The 14,453-nt window shown below is 38.5% G+C and overlaps 2 protein-coding genes across 2 annotated transcripts in view; one reads left to right on the top strand and one right to left on the bottom strand.

The window, feature by feature from the left end:
* The window catches only part of LOC149069296 (CD151 antigen-like), a 78,282-nt gene that overhangs the window by 30,663 nt on the left and 33,166 nt on the right, over positions 1–14,453 (top strand). The gene's annotated exons all lie outside the window — the stretch shown is intronic.
* LOC149069297 (UPAR/Ly6 domain-containing protein rtv-like) lies at positions 6,227–14,179 on the bottom strand. The gene is made up of 3 exons (XM_089249966.1): positions 13,947–14,179; positions 7,052–7,213; positions 6,227–6,875 (listed from the first exon to the last, which is right to left on the bottom strand). The coding sequence occupies exons 1-3, from the start codon at positions 14,017–14,019 to the stop codon at positions 6,652–6,654; spliced, it is 459 nt and encodes a 152-aa protein (XP_089106092.1). The 5' UTR covers positions 14,020–14,179; the 3' UTR covers positions 6,227–6,651.

Raw genomic sequence — 14,453 nt, 5'->3', positions numbered from 1 at the left:
TAAATCAGTAGGTTCTATCGCCCCCTTGGACCATTCCATCGCCCACCAGGGGGCGATACTGCCCACTTTGGGAAACATTGAACTAGAACATAAATAGGCAATTTTCTTCCTTAGAATCGCATTCCGCTGCAACGAAATTGTTTGTAATGAATACTTAAAAAATCGGAAATCGCTTTATAACGAAGTGATTTCTTCAGTCCTTTTGAATTCGTTATAACGTGATTTAACTGCATTCTGGAAATATGGACTGTACATTAGTAAAGCACAGAATAAAGAAAGGGACGACCAAAATTTAGCCAGAAATTCTGAGGGAAATAGACACTTTGCAAATGATATTGTATATCTGAATCAAACTTCTCATATTATTCCAAAGCATAAGAAAAAGAATGGAATTAAAAACAGTTAATTTTTGACATTGAATTGAATAGGAAACGTACGAGGGATCTCTAAATTTCGAATTATCCAAAGATTCGAATTAACCAAGTTCGCTTGTATAACCTAATTATCAGGGAAATGCTTCCTCCAGCTGGTCTTTCCGCATTTCCGGCAGTTGAAGGAACTTCCACACGCGCCTTGAAGAGACTTCATCAGCGGAAAAGTTGTTCCTCGGGAAGTACATACAAACTAATTTTTTTTTTTCGCATCTCATCAAATGATGCACAGTATTTCCATGTGAATTGCACACGTGTGCCCATGTCATCATCAACACGGCATCCGTAAATGTCAAGGTTAATATTCTCTCCGAACGAACTCGGCTTGAGTGTTCAGCTCAAGCTTATCACTTTAGTGGCTCTCGAGAGGTTACTCCTCCACCCATTCCCACTCCACATTCGAGCTTATCGCACAACGAGAGTGGCGTATACTATTATTATTATCAACTGCAGATGGCTTAAAAGCCAAAAATAAAAAACGGCTCGCTTATGATAGAATAGAAAAAGGTCCTTATTTAACTCCCTCTCTTAGTTTAAAATAGAATTTAACGTCAAAAACTGTTTTTTGTTATCCTTCATCATGATATTGCGATCGGTGTGGAGCAGTGACTTCACGACGCTGGGTCGATTGGAGTTGGTTTTCTGCGGTCTCCCAACTTCAAGAGACGAATGAAACGCATGTCATACGTCTCTTGTGTAAGCCACAAATAACATTCATTCCATCATTACTGATTAGATAGATGGCAGCACCGAATAGTCATTATATATGTATATCCAGGCGACCATCTTTGTCCTTCCTGTATAGGACTGAGCCGGGCTTTCACGTATGATTCCATGAGCCGTCAAGTATTCGTGTGGATGAGGCGGCGTCTGGAATACCGAGCTGCGATACCGTCCTCCATCTTAGACCGGAAAAACCGGTTTCCTATCCAAAATGACGTCTCATCGTTAAAAAGCCAGCGGCGTAGGAAAAAGGTATTGGCTTTAACGATGACACTGACGTCGACGCTTGGCACAAATATGGCTGTTGACCCAGTCTGGAGTGTCCAAGATCTCGACGAGGAGATGTCGTCTCGACTCGCATCACACGAAGTGGAACGTTTAATGGTGAACTGAAAATGATTTTCTGACTTCACACAGTCACCTTTAGAAAAATTCCCAAGCCAGAAACAACGTTCACAACATCTGCATTTCATTAAGTAAAATAAATCACTCAAGTAGCTTGTTTCTCCCTTCAAATTTGGAAAACAGATGGCAGCACCAGAACACATAGCGGTCACACCACAATGGATGCACACACAAATGCGATTTCACAACGAATAATTGCTGTTCAGCTGTGTCTTTAGACTTAAGAGTTATGAAATGATAGTGAACTGGAGGTATGGCGAGAGTCAACTGGTATATGTTACGGTAAATATGACAAATAAGTTATTATATACAAAATTAACCGGTTATTATGCATAATTATCGATTTTCTGGGTAAGTTTGGTAAATTTATCACTTTTACCAGCGAATATGCATAATAAAGCGTAGTTTGTAAATTTGGTAAATACTAAAAAGATTATCATTTTTACCGAATATTATGCATAATATCCAAGCGTCTTTGGTAAATTTGATAAATGCTTGAAATTTAGCGCCTTTATCTGTGATTATGCATAACACCCTAGTTGTAATTGGTGAATTTGATAAATATGAAAAATGTCTAGTATGCGTGATGAATACAGTCGTATCCCGATACAGTGATAACAAAGTTTACGATTGTACTCCGATATAATGATACATGTTGGAATTGTCGCGTACAGTATATCATATAGTACGATTTATCACGTTTACCAACGACGTGACGCTTGAATATTATGCATAATCAACGGTAAAAATGATTAATTAAGGGAAATTTATCAAATTCACCGTCGACGCTTGGGTACTATGCGTAATCACCCGGTAAAGGCGATTAATTTAAGGAAATTTAATAAACTTTCGAAAATGCTATACAATTATGCATAATAACCGGATTTACCGTACCATATATATACCGCTTAGCAGTCAGGCAGACACCCATATCTAAATTTGAACCATGGCCGTTCGGCGCTGGAGTGCAAGTCTAATTAAATGTGAACCAATTAAAATGGATTTCCGCAGTGAGTAAAACGGGTGAGAGAAATATCAATTCTCGTGGGAGTTTTAAATCTTCTTTTTCCGTCCATTTACGTTTTTATTTTGGCACTCGGTTGCGTTTCAAAATAAAATCGCGCGCATGTTAACACCTCGTGAAATACAAGTTTGCTTTCTATAAATATAATGAATGTCCTCGAAGATTTAAATATTCTTAGAAACACCCCCCCCCCCTCCACCACCAAAAAAAAGGGAGTTCCGGTTTCTTTTCTCTTAAATAAACGATCCATGACATCATTATAAATCAAATCATTTTCCACTTCCACCCTCCCCCTTTAAGCCTTTTCCCATGGCCTACATACAGACAACAGTTTAAGTCCCGGATGTTGGCTCCGTTTCACATACTCGGTGTTTTATCAGAGACTTGGGGAAATAAAAACCTAAAAAAATTCATTAACAATCATTTTTGAATCAAAATTCCAGTGACATATGCTGCTCCGTGTCGATGGGGTTTCGCTTCCAGCCACGTAGGGGGGAAAAATAGCTTTCCTCTCAGGAGACTTTGAAAACCAAACCCAAACTCTACGTACCGCTAAATAAAAGAAAAAACCGAAATGGATTGGCCGTTTACAACTACTACTAAAAGCTTGCAGCAGCACCTCGTCCATGTTTCTCTATTGGTACATGTTGGAATGCGCGTGTTTGTGTTGTCAACCTAATGTAAAGTTCGCTTCTGCGCAATGCTTGTAATAGTGCTGCCATCTATTTTTCGAACTATAAATGAAGTGTAATGATTGAATATTTGTACCATTTTTTAGGTCTGTTGCCCTCTCTGACGAGGCTTTTCAACTAGGAGATAGTCGACTGCCGCCCGTCAGCCGAAACAGTTAGAGCAGCAGTTTCAACTTGCCATGCCTGTGGTACCGCCCATCGGCAATTCTGACGATAATTTCTAGCAACTTCCGATAAGTAAGATGCATACGTAGTGTATCCTCTAGGACTGTTTCTCAACCGCCGGGCCGCGGCCCAGTACCGGTCCCCGATATTTATACCGGGCCGCGAGTGATTAGCCGTTTCATTTTTCCTCATTCATTTTCCGTTGGTTGTGTATATGACCGGGCCTCCGACTCACAAAAACGAATGAAACCGGACCGTGGGTTTGAAAAGGCTGAGAACCACTGCTCTAGGAAGCGTGTACAAGGATTCTTAACTCTGCTCTTACGTACCACGAGAAATACGAACCTTGAGCACACCTTAATTATAGCCGCAACAACTGGAAACTAATGTTTCTTTGACACTTGACTGAATTTTTTTTTTTCCCCGACATTTTTCCCGAGTCATGTTCACGACAATATCAAATCTAAGCACAACACGTTAATAACACGAGGTACCAATGTAAACAAGCCACGAAATTGTGTAAACAATGGTATTTTTTCTCAGCAGAAATGCAAAACAATTACGATCGCTAATCGATAAATAAACTTTTAAAACGCAAAATTCGTATCACACATTTCTACCATTACACAAGTCAGAAGATGAGGCGTAAAAATATGATGTCTGTGATTCATTACTTTCCTAAGATTGAAGACAAAATAATCTCAAATTTTCCTGAATAATCAGTCAACATGTAATTTTTTTCCATCTCGCACTTCCCAAAAATTATAAAGAACCCTGATATAAAGGGTGCCCTGTGTAAGGGCTGATGCTGCCTTTACCTTATGCGTCGTATAAGTATGATTTCACATTTTAGAAGATGCTCGAAGAGTGTTCAGAAATCACCCTGTAGTTTTGAGAGTGAAAATATATATACTGCGTGTCACAAAATAAAAAATATATATATACGGTACACCCCACGCCGTTCTCCAACTTCGAATTAAAAAGGTTCTTTCCCTGTCTCTTCTGAGCACAACAAAAGAAATCCCGTACTTCTAATTGAAAAAATTCGCCGAGATATATATACATTATAGAACAGCATGAACTATAGGGACAACGGTTCTTTCCCTCGTTTATTCTGTTGTTTCCCCAACTTTACTCCGTTTTTTGAATTAAAAATATTTCAGTGAATATTGCACTTACGGCCGTAAGAATGTGTCAATTTTCTTTGTTGACCTCAGGTAAAGCAGGGCAACGACTTTCTGATTGAGTTTTTGAGGACAGGGTGCGTGTATAAATAGTTAATTTTGTATATTTTAATGATTATGCAACCCCTTGCAACACGAAAGATGTATCTGATGTCTACACGTTATTTGGCTACTTTCTCTAATTGGAAGTCTGACTCTAGGATCAACGGTTCGCCAGTAAAATTGGCAGGGGGAGTTATGGAATCACCCTGTATATTCACAAATGATTGGAGTTTCAGATCTCCCACCAGGTTACTAGGAGAGAAAGGCTCAAAAAGCCATTCTTTAGCACCTATGATGGCGGAGCGGAATTCAAATATTATGTCTTTTTTCTTTTTTTTCTTTTGCTGGAAACTTTAAGAGGATCTCTAAAGAGAAATGGCCATATTATGGTCATTTTATCATTTTAATATACGAGTTTTGTTCCTTTTTCTCTCTCTACGTGACTTGTGGGCCATTGAATGATGGCTATAAAAGTAAAGAATAGCCTTGGAATAGATTCAAGAATTGATTTACGGGAATAGCTCCTCCGTCAATGCATAATTCAGTGTTGGAAGATATTGGAATTGCTAACATCGTGTTTGTTGAGGGATATATTTTGCGATGAAGATTCGAATTGCATTTCCCATCAAGCATGTGTATGCGAGTGTTTGAACCCTGAGCTTCTCCGATCGCATATTTGCTGCTGTGGGTCAACTTATGTGTTTTGAAATTCTTATCATGACATAGACGGCGTATGAATATGTTTTTCTACTTGTTTTTGCTTGTTTTATTGTCTTTTGTCAAACTAGGCTGTTTAAAAAGTAAATTTATGTGTCTCACATCAAAGAAATTCTTTATTTCTTGTGCAGACGACGTCTGTTTTCCCTAGAAAGAAGTACCAGGGCTAAACTCTTTCCGAAAGGTGCTTTTTTTGTCAGTTGCAAGATCTGGCTATACCAGATAGCAGCAGAATACCCTGCTACTATTACTTGCGCATGATGGGATATGTTTTCTGAGTTGTATGAGTGACCCTCTGTTGCCGGAATTACACATGTTTTGCGTTCTACTGGTGCTGCCAGCTATTATCTATATCATTAGGAAAAACGGAAAGTGGCTGAATTTTCATGTCATGTAAATAGATGTGTCTACGAATGAGTTGTGCCGGAAGTGGGAATGTGTTTCTAACAATTCGAGTGACGGATAGATCGGCTCGCATTCGCGCTTTGGAGTTGGGAACCACAGAAAGCCAACTTCAGCCAACCATCATTATGCCTCCGACAGGGTTCGAACCCGGATCCTCATGATGCGATGCCCTCACGACCGCATAGTGGTGCTACCCGAATCTAGAAATTCCTCAAACCCTAAGCTGGCTCATCCGCTATCTTAGAGTTCTTTTTCTAAGTTGATTACCCAAGTTCCTAAACCATTGGGTCAGCATCGCATCGTAGAACGTGGCAAAAATCCGATCCTAACAACTACCTCGAGGTGAAACGGTAGTAAATTGCACCTGCGGCAATAGACAGGGACCGTGTACGTATGTAAAATAAGGCTAAACTACAAAGATGTCAGTCTCAATCAACATATGATAACCTCTATTTATATAATGTCAATTTTAATTGCTGTCTTACAAGTTTAGATGATGTCATCCCCCCCCCCCATGCCAAAAGCATGTGCAAATTTCCCTCCTTTTCCGTAACAGCTGGTTGAATAACTTATTAAGCTATCTAAGTTGCGCCTGAAACACGAATGTGTATCCCTATTGAAATGCATGTTACATTAAAAAACATTTTAGCAAAATAACTTCCAAGAGTAACATGGGTAGAGTGAACTTTCAAACGTCATTTCCCACGTTCCTTTTTTCCCCCAAAGACATTGCACATTCGTGTTTCTGGCATGGGGGGGGACGATACGTTAGCCTTCTACTAACGGTTATTGCACAATGTTAAGTTTGGTTCAACAACACATGTTAAATCCTACTGGCTAAAAACATTTTCGACAGTTCGCGATCAAGAGATTCTTCCTCTCGACGTTTTGTACCACATCACAGAGGTGAACACGGTTATAAGGTAAGTCCAAGATGATGTCGATGAACGATGCGCTGCGTTGCAGAGATCGCCGAGACAAAAACACATGTAGACTGGCCTTCTGTCGATGGTGGTCTCCGAGCATCTCTCTTCTCCGTCCACTGGAGGTCTCTGCACGCACATCCTTTCTGTGGCCGTATCGAAATCTATACAAAGAATAACTGAATGTAATAGCATCATCTATATAGCACAACGAGAAACAAACTTCCAAAAATATTTCAAATGCTATGACGAAAATGGAAGTGATCAAAAAGTCAGTTAACATTTGAAAGTTCATTGGCCCGCTGGTCACGGGTCGAGCATGAATGCTGTAATGACTCACCATCGTTGCCACCTTCGACGATCTTGGCGCACCAACCTGACGCACAAGGTGCGGCTTCAACACCCCTTGTGTCGTCGACGTTCGTACCATTGTACATGAAAGGATCCTTGCAATCTCCCAGCTCACCCCTGGACCTGCAGGTGTAACATCTTCGTCCTCTTCCTACGTTTCGACATAGAAATATTTCCAATAAAAATTTTAAAATAATACGTATCAGGAAAATACAAAATCGGAAACAACAACAGGCAAATTTCCCAACACCTGCTCATCTATATATATAAAATTGATTTTCTGTGTGTGTGTGTTCTCTATACAAATCTACAATTTTAGATCGATCGTCACCAAATTTTGCATATATACCAAATGGGACCCGACTTGAACGATGGGCTACTTTAAAATTTCACCAGAGCAGGGCGAATGCCCTGAATGGGCAAAAACTGTAGGGCAACAATGGTTTTTGAGCCTCAACAATCACTTTCCGAACGTTTACTTTGGTTACCGTGGTTCCCTAGCAATGCGTTTCAGACGTGTATATGCCTTTACAATGGTTTGTAACTTCTCTAATCCTGTTAGTGTATGTATAATATAAGTAGTTTATGCCTTTATAATGGTTTGCCACATTTTCAATACTCCCAGTAATGAGGCGTTTTGAATAGACGTCATAATCATCATCAGCATCGCTTTGAGGGTCAGGAAAAGGTTGATCTTCATAGAAATCAGTGTTTAAATTATCGTTTTTACTGTAGAAATGCAGAAATTTTTGGTGGGGTTTTCTTTCACATCAATAATTTTAAAAATTGTCAATATTTCGAAACTGTAGAATTCAATTCAATTTCAAAAATTATTGATGTGGCGGAAAACCCCACCAAATTTCCGCATTTCTACGGTAAAAGCGGCAAGTTTCTCATTGATTTCCATGGGGATCATCTTGTGGTTTGTCCTTATAAGTGATGCTGATGATAATTATGACGTCTATTCAAAAAGCCTCATAGAGGAGACATCGCAAACTTTTGACAAAAAACATTATCTAAAGCAACTAAAAACTCCAATTATAGCAAAAATAATTGTCAAAGTTAAGTAAAGTTTTTAATTATCGCTAAAAACATCGTCAAAAGCAAGTAAAATTGCCATATACAGACAAAAAGAAATGTCGAACGCATGTAAAGTTGCCAACATTAGTTAGCTAAAACATTGTCGAAGGCACGTGAAGTTGCCAACATTAGTTAGCTAAAAAAATTGTCAATGACACAAAGTTTTGCCAATTATGGATCATTAATCATTCAACTTAAAGTTTCCAATTATAGCCACAAAAATATCAAAAGGTATGGGAAGTTGCCAATTATAGCCAAAAATTTTACAAGTACAGTAATTATATTGCGATCATTTTAACCATAAATCTGAATATTCACACATCTAACGTAAAAAAAAGGTGTCATGTTTTAATTATTTTTTCATAGAACTCATTTTATTCCACTGCAATTTGCAGTAGTGCTTCATTCCCCACGATTAATGACTTTTCGGTGGCTTCAGCGATATAAATAGCAAATTTTTTCTCCTTAAACGCACCGTTGGTAATAATTAGCGCTTTCTCATATTCGGTACCCCAATTTTCCGTATTATTCTGGAGAAAATATGGTCAGTCATTTCATTTCGCTGATTTTAAGTTCTTCTCAGTTTTGTAATGTAGCGCCATCTATATCTTTTATTATGAAGTTTTACTTGTGTTTCTATAAAATGTAAGATTAAATATATTTTTACATTTTATATATATGTATGTATGTAAAACAGATATTGTTCAAAATCTTAAAAAAAAAAACCAAATTATTGTATAAGTTTTAATGCATAAAGTAAATTTAGTTAAAATGTTATTGTTATTTAGGTTAATATATATATATATAGCCAAATAAAATCATTTCTTATATTTGTCATATTGTGTAGAACTATCCACGAAAATTTATGTTCTTTCGAATATATTTATAATCAAACAACTGTTATGTCCTTCTGCAACATGTAAGCAGAATGAAAAAGTGCATAAAATATTTTTTGTACCAGCTTGATTAAACTTATGTAATGTATCACAAAAGTTAGCAACTATAAAGGGCAGTCAGTCTCAGTTGTAGTGTTGTGTTACTTCAGCTGCTCAAGGCGGAGAGTGACAGCAGCAAAATTGTTATTTATAATTTAGCATACGTAGTACGTACTTATTGTGTCAATGTTTCTTATAAGGATAGTGTAAAGTGCTATGAAAATGAATAGCGGATTGGGGGGGTTGATTTTTAATTGGTTAGGTGAGAAGCTTCAATTATATTTACGTAATACATCATGGAATAAAACACAAATCGCCAATTATGGGCGAGACGAAAGTTTTTCTTTTAAGGAACCTATTTGAATAGAAGAAAGCAATAGTGAACGAGAATAAGGGATTAAAGGAATAAAGAAAAGTATGGGGGAGGGGGAAAAAACGTCCTGATAATGGCTTTTTCTCGTACTTCTTGCTTAGCTTTCCTTCGGTTTTCTTGGGCAATCTTGTTTCTGGTCAGAACTGTAGAATTTTTCTTTTTAAAGGGAAAATTTGACAATTACTGCCAAGTTTTTGTATTTCTCATACTTCTCGTGGCTGCTTGCTGATAAGCAAGATGGTTTGCCATCTTTGAAATAAAATACTCCATTAAATGGAGGGCCTATGACGAAGGAGATCAGAGCACAGAGAGTGCTCGGTACTTCGAATTACGGTAACTATTCCTGTATTTGAACGAAACGTTCTTATTCATTTGCTCTTCCGCTCTCGTGTATATATTAAATATATGCTTTTTTTAATTTTATTTTTTAAAATTTATAATTGCAACTTGTTTTAATTATTTCATGCGAAGGAAAGAATTGTGATCCTACTGTATCTACCAACGGTTTTTGAAATATTGGATATTTTAATTCCCCCCCCCCCCCACCAATTTTGATTTTTCGGAGCGCATACTGCATTTGTACTATGGACATGGCGTTGGACTCGAATTTTTGTTTACTATACACAAACACACACTCATGCTTTACACACACACATGTACAAATTTGTTTTTCTTCTGCACAACGCCTCAGAAAGGCTATTTGTATGTCGTCAGACAGCCTGATAGTACTGGGAAACGACGAAATAAATTAAATTCCGTTCTGTTCCCATGTTAAAATTTATATAGTCGGTATCAATGTCTAAGAGTGCAATGTCCAACGTTCGGTTTGGCATGTAGCCACTGTGGATTATGGACAATTTAAAGATAACAGTTCACCGATTGAAACATCACCGACAACAGTTCGTTACCCGTGAGTGAGAGAATGAGTAACCGAGTGAGTGGCCGTGTAAGTTAGGGACTCGCTCATCTAAGGCTGGCCGTGTAGCACTTTATGTCTGTTTTGCTGGTCAAAATCGTACTATCATTAAGGAATTATTCATTGACTGGTGATAAGTAGGCCAATCGATGATCAAGATCACGAGTTCTGTGCGTCCTCGTTCGGTCAACAAAGAAATTAAAGTGTATCTTGGCAACACATAATGTAGGTCCGGCCTTCATCATCATCAAATAGGTGATTTGTGCACCGAACCAACCGATATTTGTGTGCGCGTCGGAAAAAAGAATCGCGTGTCACAATGACACGCGTGAACTGTGTTTCATGATCAACCAACTCGATTGGTGCCTATCGTGAAATGTCAAGAACGAAATAACAAAGGAAAATACGTATATATATCTATTTTGGTTTGTTATTTTTCTCGGTAACGAATCGATGACCATTCGCTTTTGAAACAGAAATTCCGTTCACAAGAATAATTCTACTTCTTTTGAAATGTTTGCTACAAAAAAAATATAACACCCACCCCGAAAATTGGAAGATACGCAAATGAAAAACTCAGGTTAGGCAACTTAATTTTATGCAGGGTGTCTTTAAGTCGTGTAAGTAAGTGACTCGATCAATCACTAACTGGCTCCCTCACTTTGTCGATGAATTATTTATCGGTGAAATGCGGCCTTTATCTCATGAGCCGTTCGTCGTATAGATATGATTCCACTTTAGAAAATGCATTCAGAAATTACCCTGTACCAGTTTTTAGAGTGAAAATACAGTGTGTCACAAAATAAAAATGAATATAAATTTTTATAGGTCCCGCTGTCCTCTAATTTCCAATTGAAAAGTTGTTGCCTTGTCTCTTCTGAGAACAGCAAAAACAATCCTTTTTTCTTAACTGCAATGTCCGCTGAGATATTCCAGTTCGAAAATCGCAGAAAAGTTAGGAAAGAACAGCAGAAACTTAGACAACGCTTCTTTTCCCTATTTATTCCGTCTTTTTCCAACTTTTCTCCGATTTTTGAAGTTGAAACTTGGAATTTTTTTCTGTTGGTTTCAGGAGATATATGGCAACAACTTGTTTACTCTACACAAACACACACTCATGCTTTACACACACACATGTACAAATTTGTTTTTCTTCTGCACAACGTCTCAGAAAGGCTATTTGTATCAGGCTCAGTCCTATCAGACAGCCTGATGGGACTGGGAAACGACGAGATAAATTAGATGATCGGATTTGGGATTGGAAGTTTGAGGACAAGAGGACCGTATAAAAATGTAGACTTTTTTTTTATTTTGTGACACACACTGTATTTTCACTCTCAAAGTACAAATACAAGGCCACAACAGTCAAAATGCCCAACGATGTGGCTGAGACTGATACAGGGTAATTTTTAATGCATTTTAAACATTTTTATACCAAAATCGTACCTCTACGACGAACGGTTGGTGAGATAAATGTCACATTAACACTTACATTACACCCTGTAAAATTTGCTTTTCAGTCTTCTCAGAATGTGAATTGCGGCAACACTGATGCATGGTCATGAGCACAATTTTGATGGCATACTGATCATCGTGAATCTGAGGTTTCTCACTGTCATTCGTTCACTTCTAGTATCATAAATGGTTGTCGTAACTTTCTGTGAACATCCGTTTGTGGAAAACTCATCGCCAAAAATCCACATCCGGAAAAGGCCCCGACAACAATTCTATGCTTCTCAATTCGCCGAAAATAATATTTATTGATTTGAAAATTCATCGCCACGACATTTCCCCGCTAAGAAAATTCATCCACACAGTGAGGGAGTAAATGAACAAGTGAATGATTGATCAAGTGTGTCAGAGTTAGTGAGTGGGCAGATGAGAGAGAGTGATTTTTTTGTGTGCGTGCTCAAGGGAGTGAATGAGCAAATGAGCGAGTGAAAAAGTCACTCATATTGTCACTGAATCGCTCAATCGATTTTTCCCTCGGTCACTCAATTGCTCGCTTATTCACTCAATTGGTCAATCGCTCACTCAGTTGATCATTAATACGGTTACCGACTAATTCGGTCACTCACCCAATCACTTAAGCGCCTATACGGTCAATCACTCACACAGTGACTCCCTCACTCGATAGCTTTTCCGCTAGCAAATTCCATTTGGTCACTCACTCACTCACATACCATTCTCTTGCTGAAATCACTCGGTAATTCACTCACCGGTGACCACCGGTGAATTTTTCCAGCGAGATAAATTGCGAGGCAGTGAATTTTCCGTAAACTGTGCTCACACGTGGGGGGAGTGACTTGATGCATAAGCTCACCGATCACGGTGCATCGGGGACTTCAAGACCTTGTACAGCAATCACAGTAATACCGATTGCATTAGACTTATAAAGGGAAGGATAGCCAGTTTATTGTTTGTTCAGCGACCACGATATTGTCAAGATGGCCGTGGTATTCACGATTCACCACCCCGAGTCGAATGGGGGCACACTACGCCGTGTGAGTGACCTAGATAGTTTGTATTTAAACTGACCGAGATAGTTTGTATTAATTTGTATTTACAAGCATGAGAAGCATGTTATTGACCAGTGGTCGTACGCAAGATCGACCTTAGGAGGGGGCACTAAAATTTTCTTCTCGAGAAATTTTGAGTTACCACCCTTTAAAAAGCATTTAAAGAACAGAAATTGGTAAACATGGCAGATATGGGGTATTTTCTTTCGATATTTACATTTTTTCAACGAAATACTAAATTTATGTAATATTTGATCGGTTGGAGGAGGGGCACAGGCATTCCAATCAACCCCGCGTACGCCTGTTATTTACCAAATGAATGATATAGAGGGTGTATTGGCATATAGGATTGACCAAAAGAGTAACGACGTGAAGAGCAAGGGACCAGTTCAGTGAGTGACCAAAAAAGTGACGTAGAGACATACATAACACCAAACATGGCCCCCGCTCTGTCCCTTGCGGGACCGACTTAGAGACAGGGGCGTATATACATAGGCGGGTCCAAGCGGCCTGATTTCAGATGCGCCAAAGTTGAGAAATCATCTGGGTTATAGATAACTGACAACGGAGGAACTTAAATTCTAGATAACTTGTATACATACATATACATTGAACAAAAACAATTTCCGAATGACAATACGGGACAATATTTTGAATTGACAAATGTTAACTCTTTAAATGACACTCAATACGCACTCGACAAGGTTGGGGACTCTCTCAAAAGCCACGACGTACACTTTGGGAACCACTGACTTGTGTTATATACTGAATTATTATTCTAAAAATGGGTCGATAGCTTTCATCTTACTTCGGAATATGGACTGGGTCGTCGTTTTTCGATTAGTAAGTAAGTAAGCTTTCATCTTATCGGCGTAAACCATATAGAAAACTATAAGTAAAAAACCCTTCTCTAAGAAAAACCTTAATGAAATTTTGAACTTTTCCTAGCTCGGGCTTTTCACGAACAACACTCGTTAATGGCTGGGCCGTTGTAACTGAGATTTCGCATTCACAACCCCAAAAGCCATGAGAAAATACAAATTGAATATAGATCGATTTACCTTCACAAAACAGGAACAGATTCAAACAGAAAAATGCTGAGATTCCGACCTTCGACATCTTGTGTATGTACATAAATGAAATTTCTATTCCACAATTTTGTATTTACATCATGACAAAGAAACGTCTGTGATTAAGTCGATGTGGCACGAGTACGCGTTGTTGATGTTATGTGACGGCGTTATGCATGATATGTCATCCTCCGTTTGGTTGTGTGTGTGTGTGTAGGAAAAGCGGCCTAAAAACTGACCCAAGAAAAAAGGCCACGCTTCAAGACCCGAAACCTGTTTTGTTTTCTTTCGCGCAGGTACGCTTCTGACGTGTGAGTTGTGTGCGTGCATTCTGACCTAATTCTATTTTCTTTTCATTCATATAGGCCTACATCGATTTAATAACGTTTCTCTAATCACGAGCTTGTGGCCATTTGAAGTCTCTTCATCAACACTTCTATACATCAAAAACGAAGACAAGACTTTCTCTTTTGAGTTATTCTGCAATAAAACGTGGTT

Source organism: Pholcus phalangioides, unplaced genomic scaffold, assembly GCF_987345545.1.
Source record: "Pholcus phalangioides strain wild (caught in Gottingen) unplaced genomic scaffold, Ppha-v1.0 ptg000022l_1, whole genome shotgun sequence".
In the NCBI taxonomy this organism is placed as follows: domain Eukaryota; kingdom Metazoa; phylum Arthropoda; class Arachnida; order Araneae; family Pholcidae; genus Pholcus; species Pholcus phalangioides.
The sequence above is the reverse complement of the archived record's forward strand: the minus strand, read 5'-3'. Positions and strand labels throughout refer to the sequence as shown.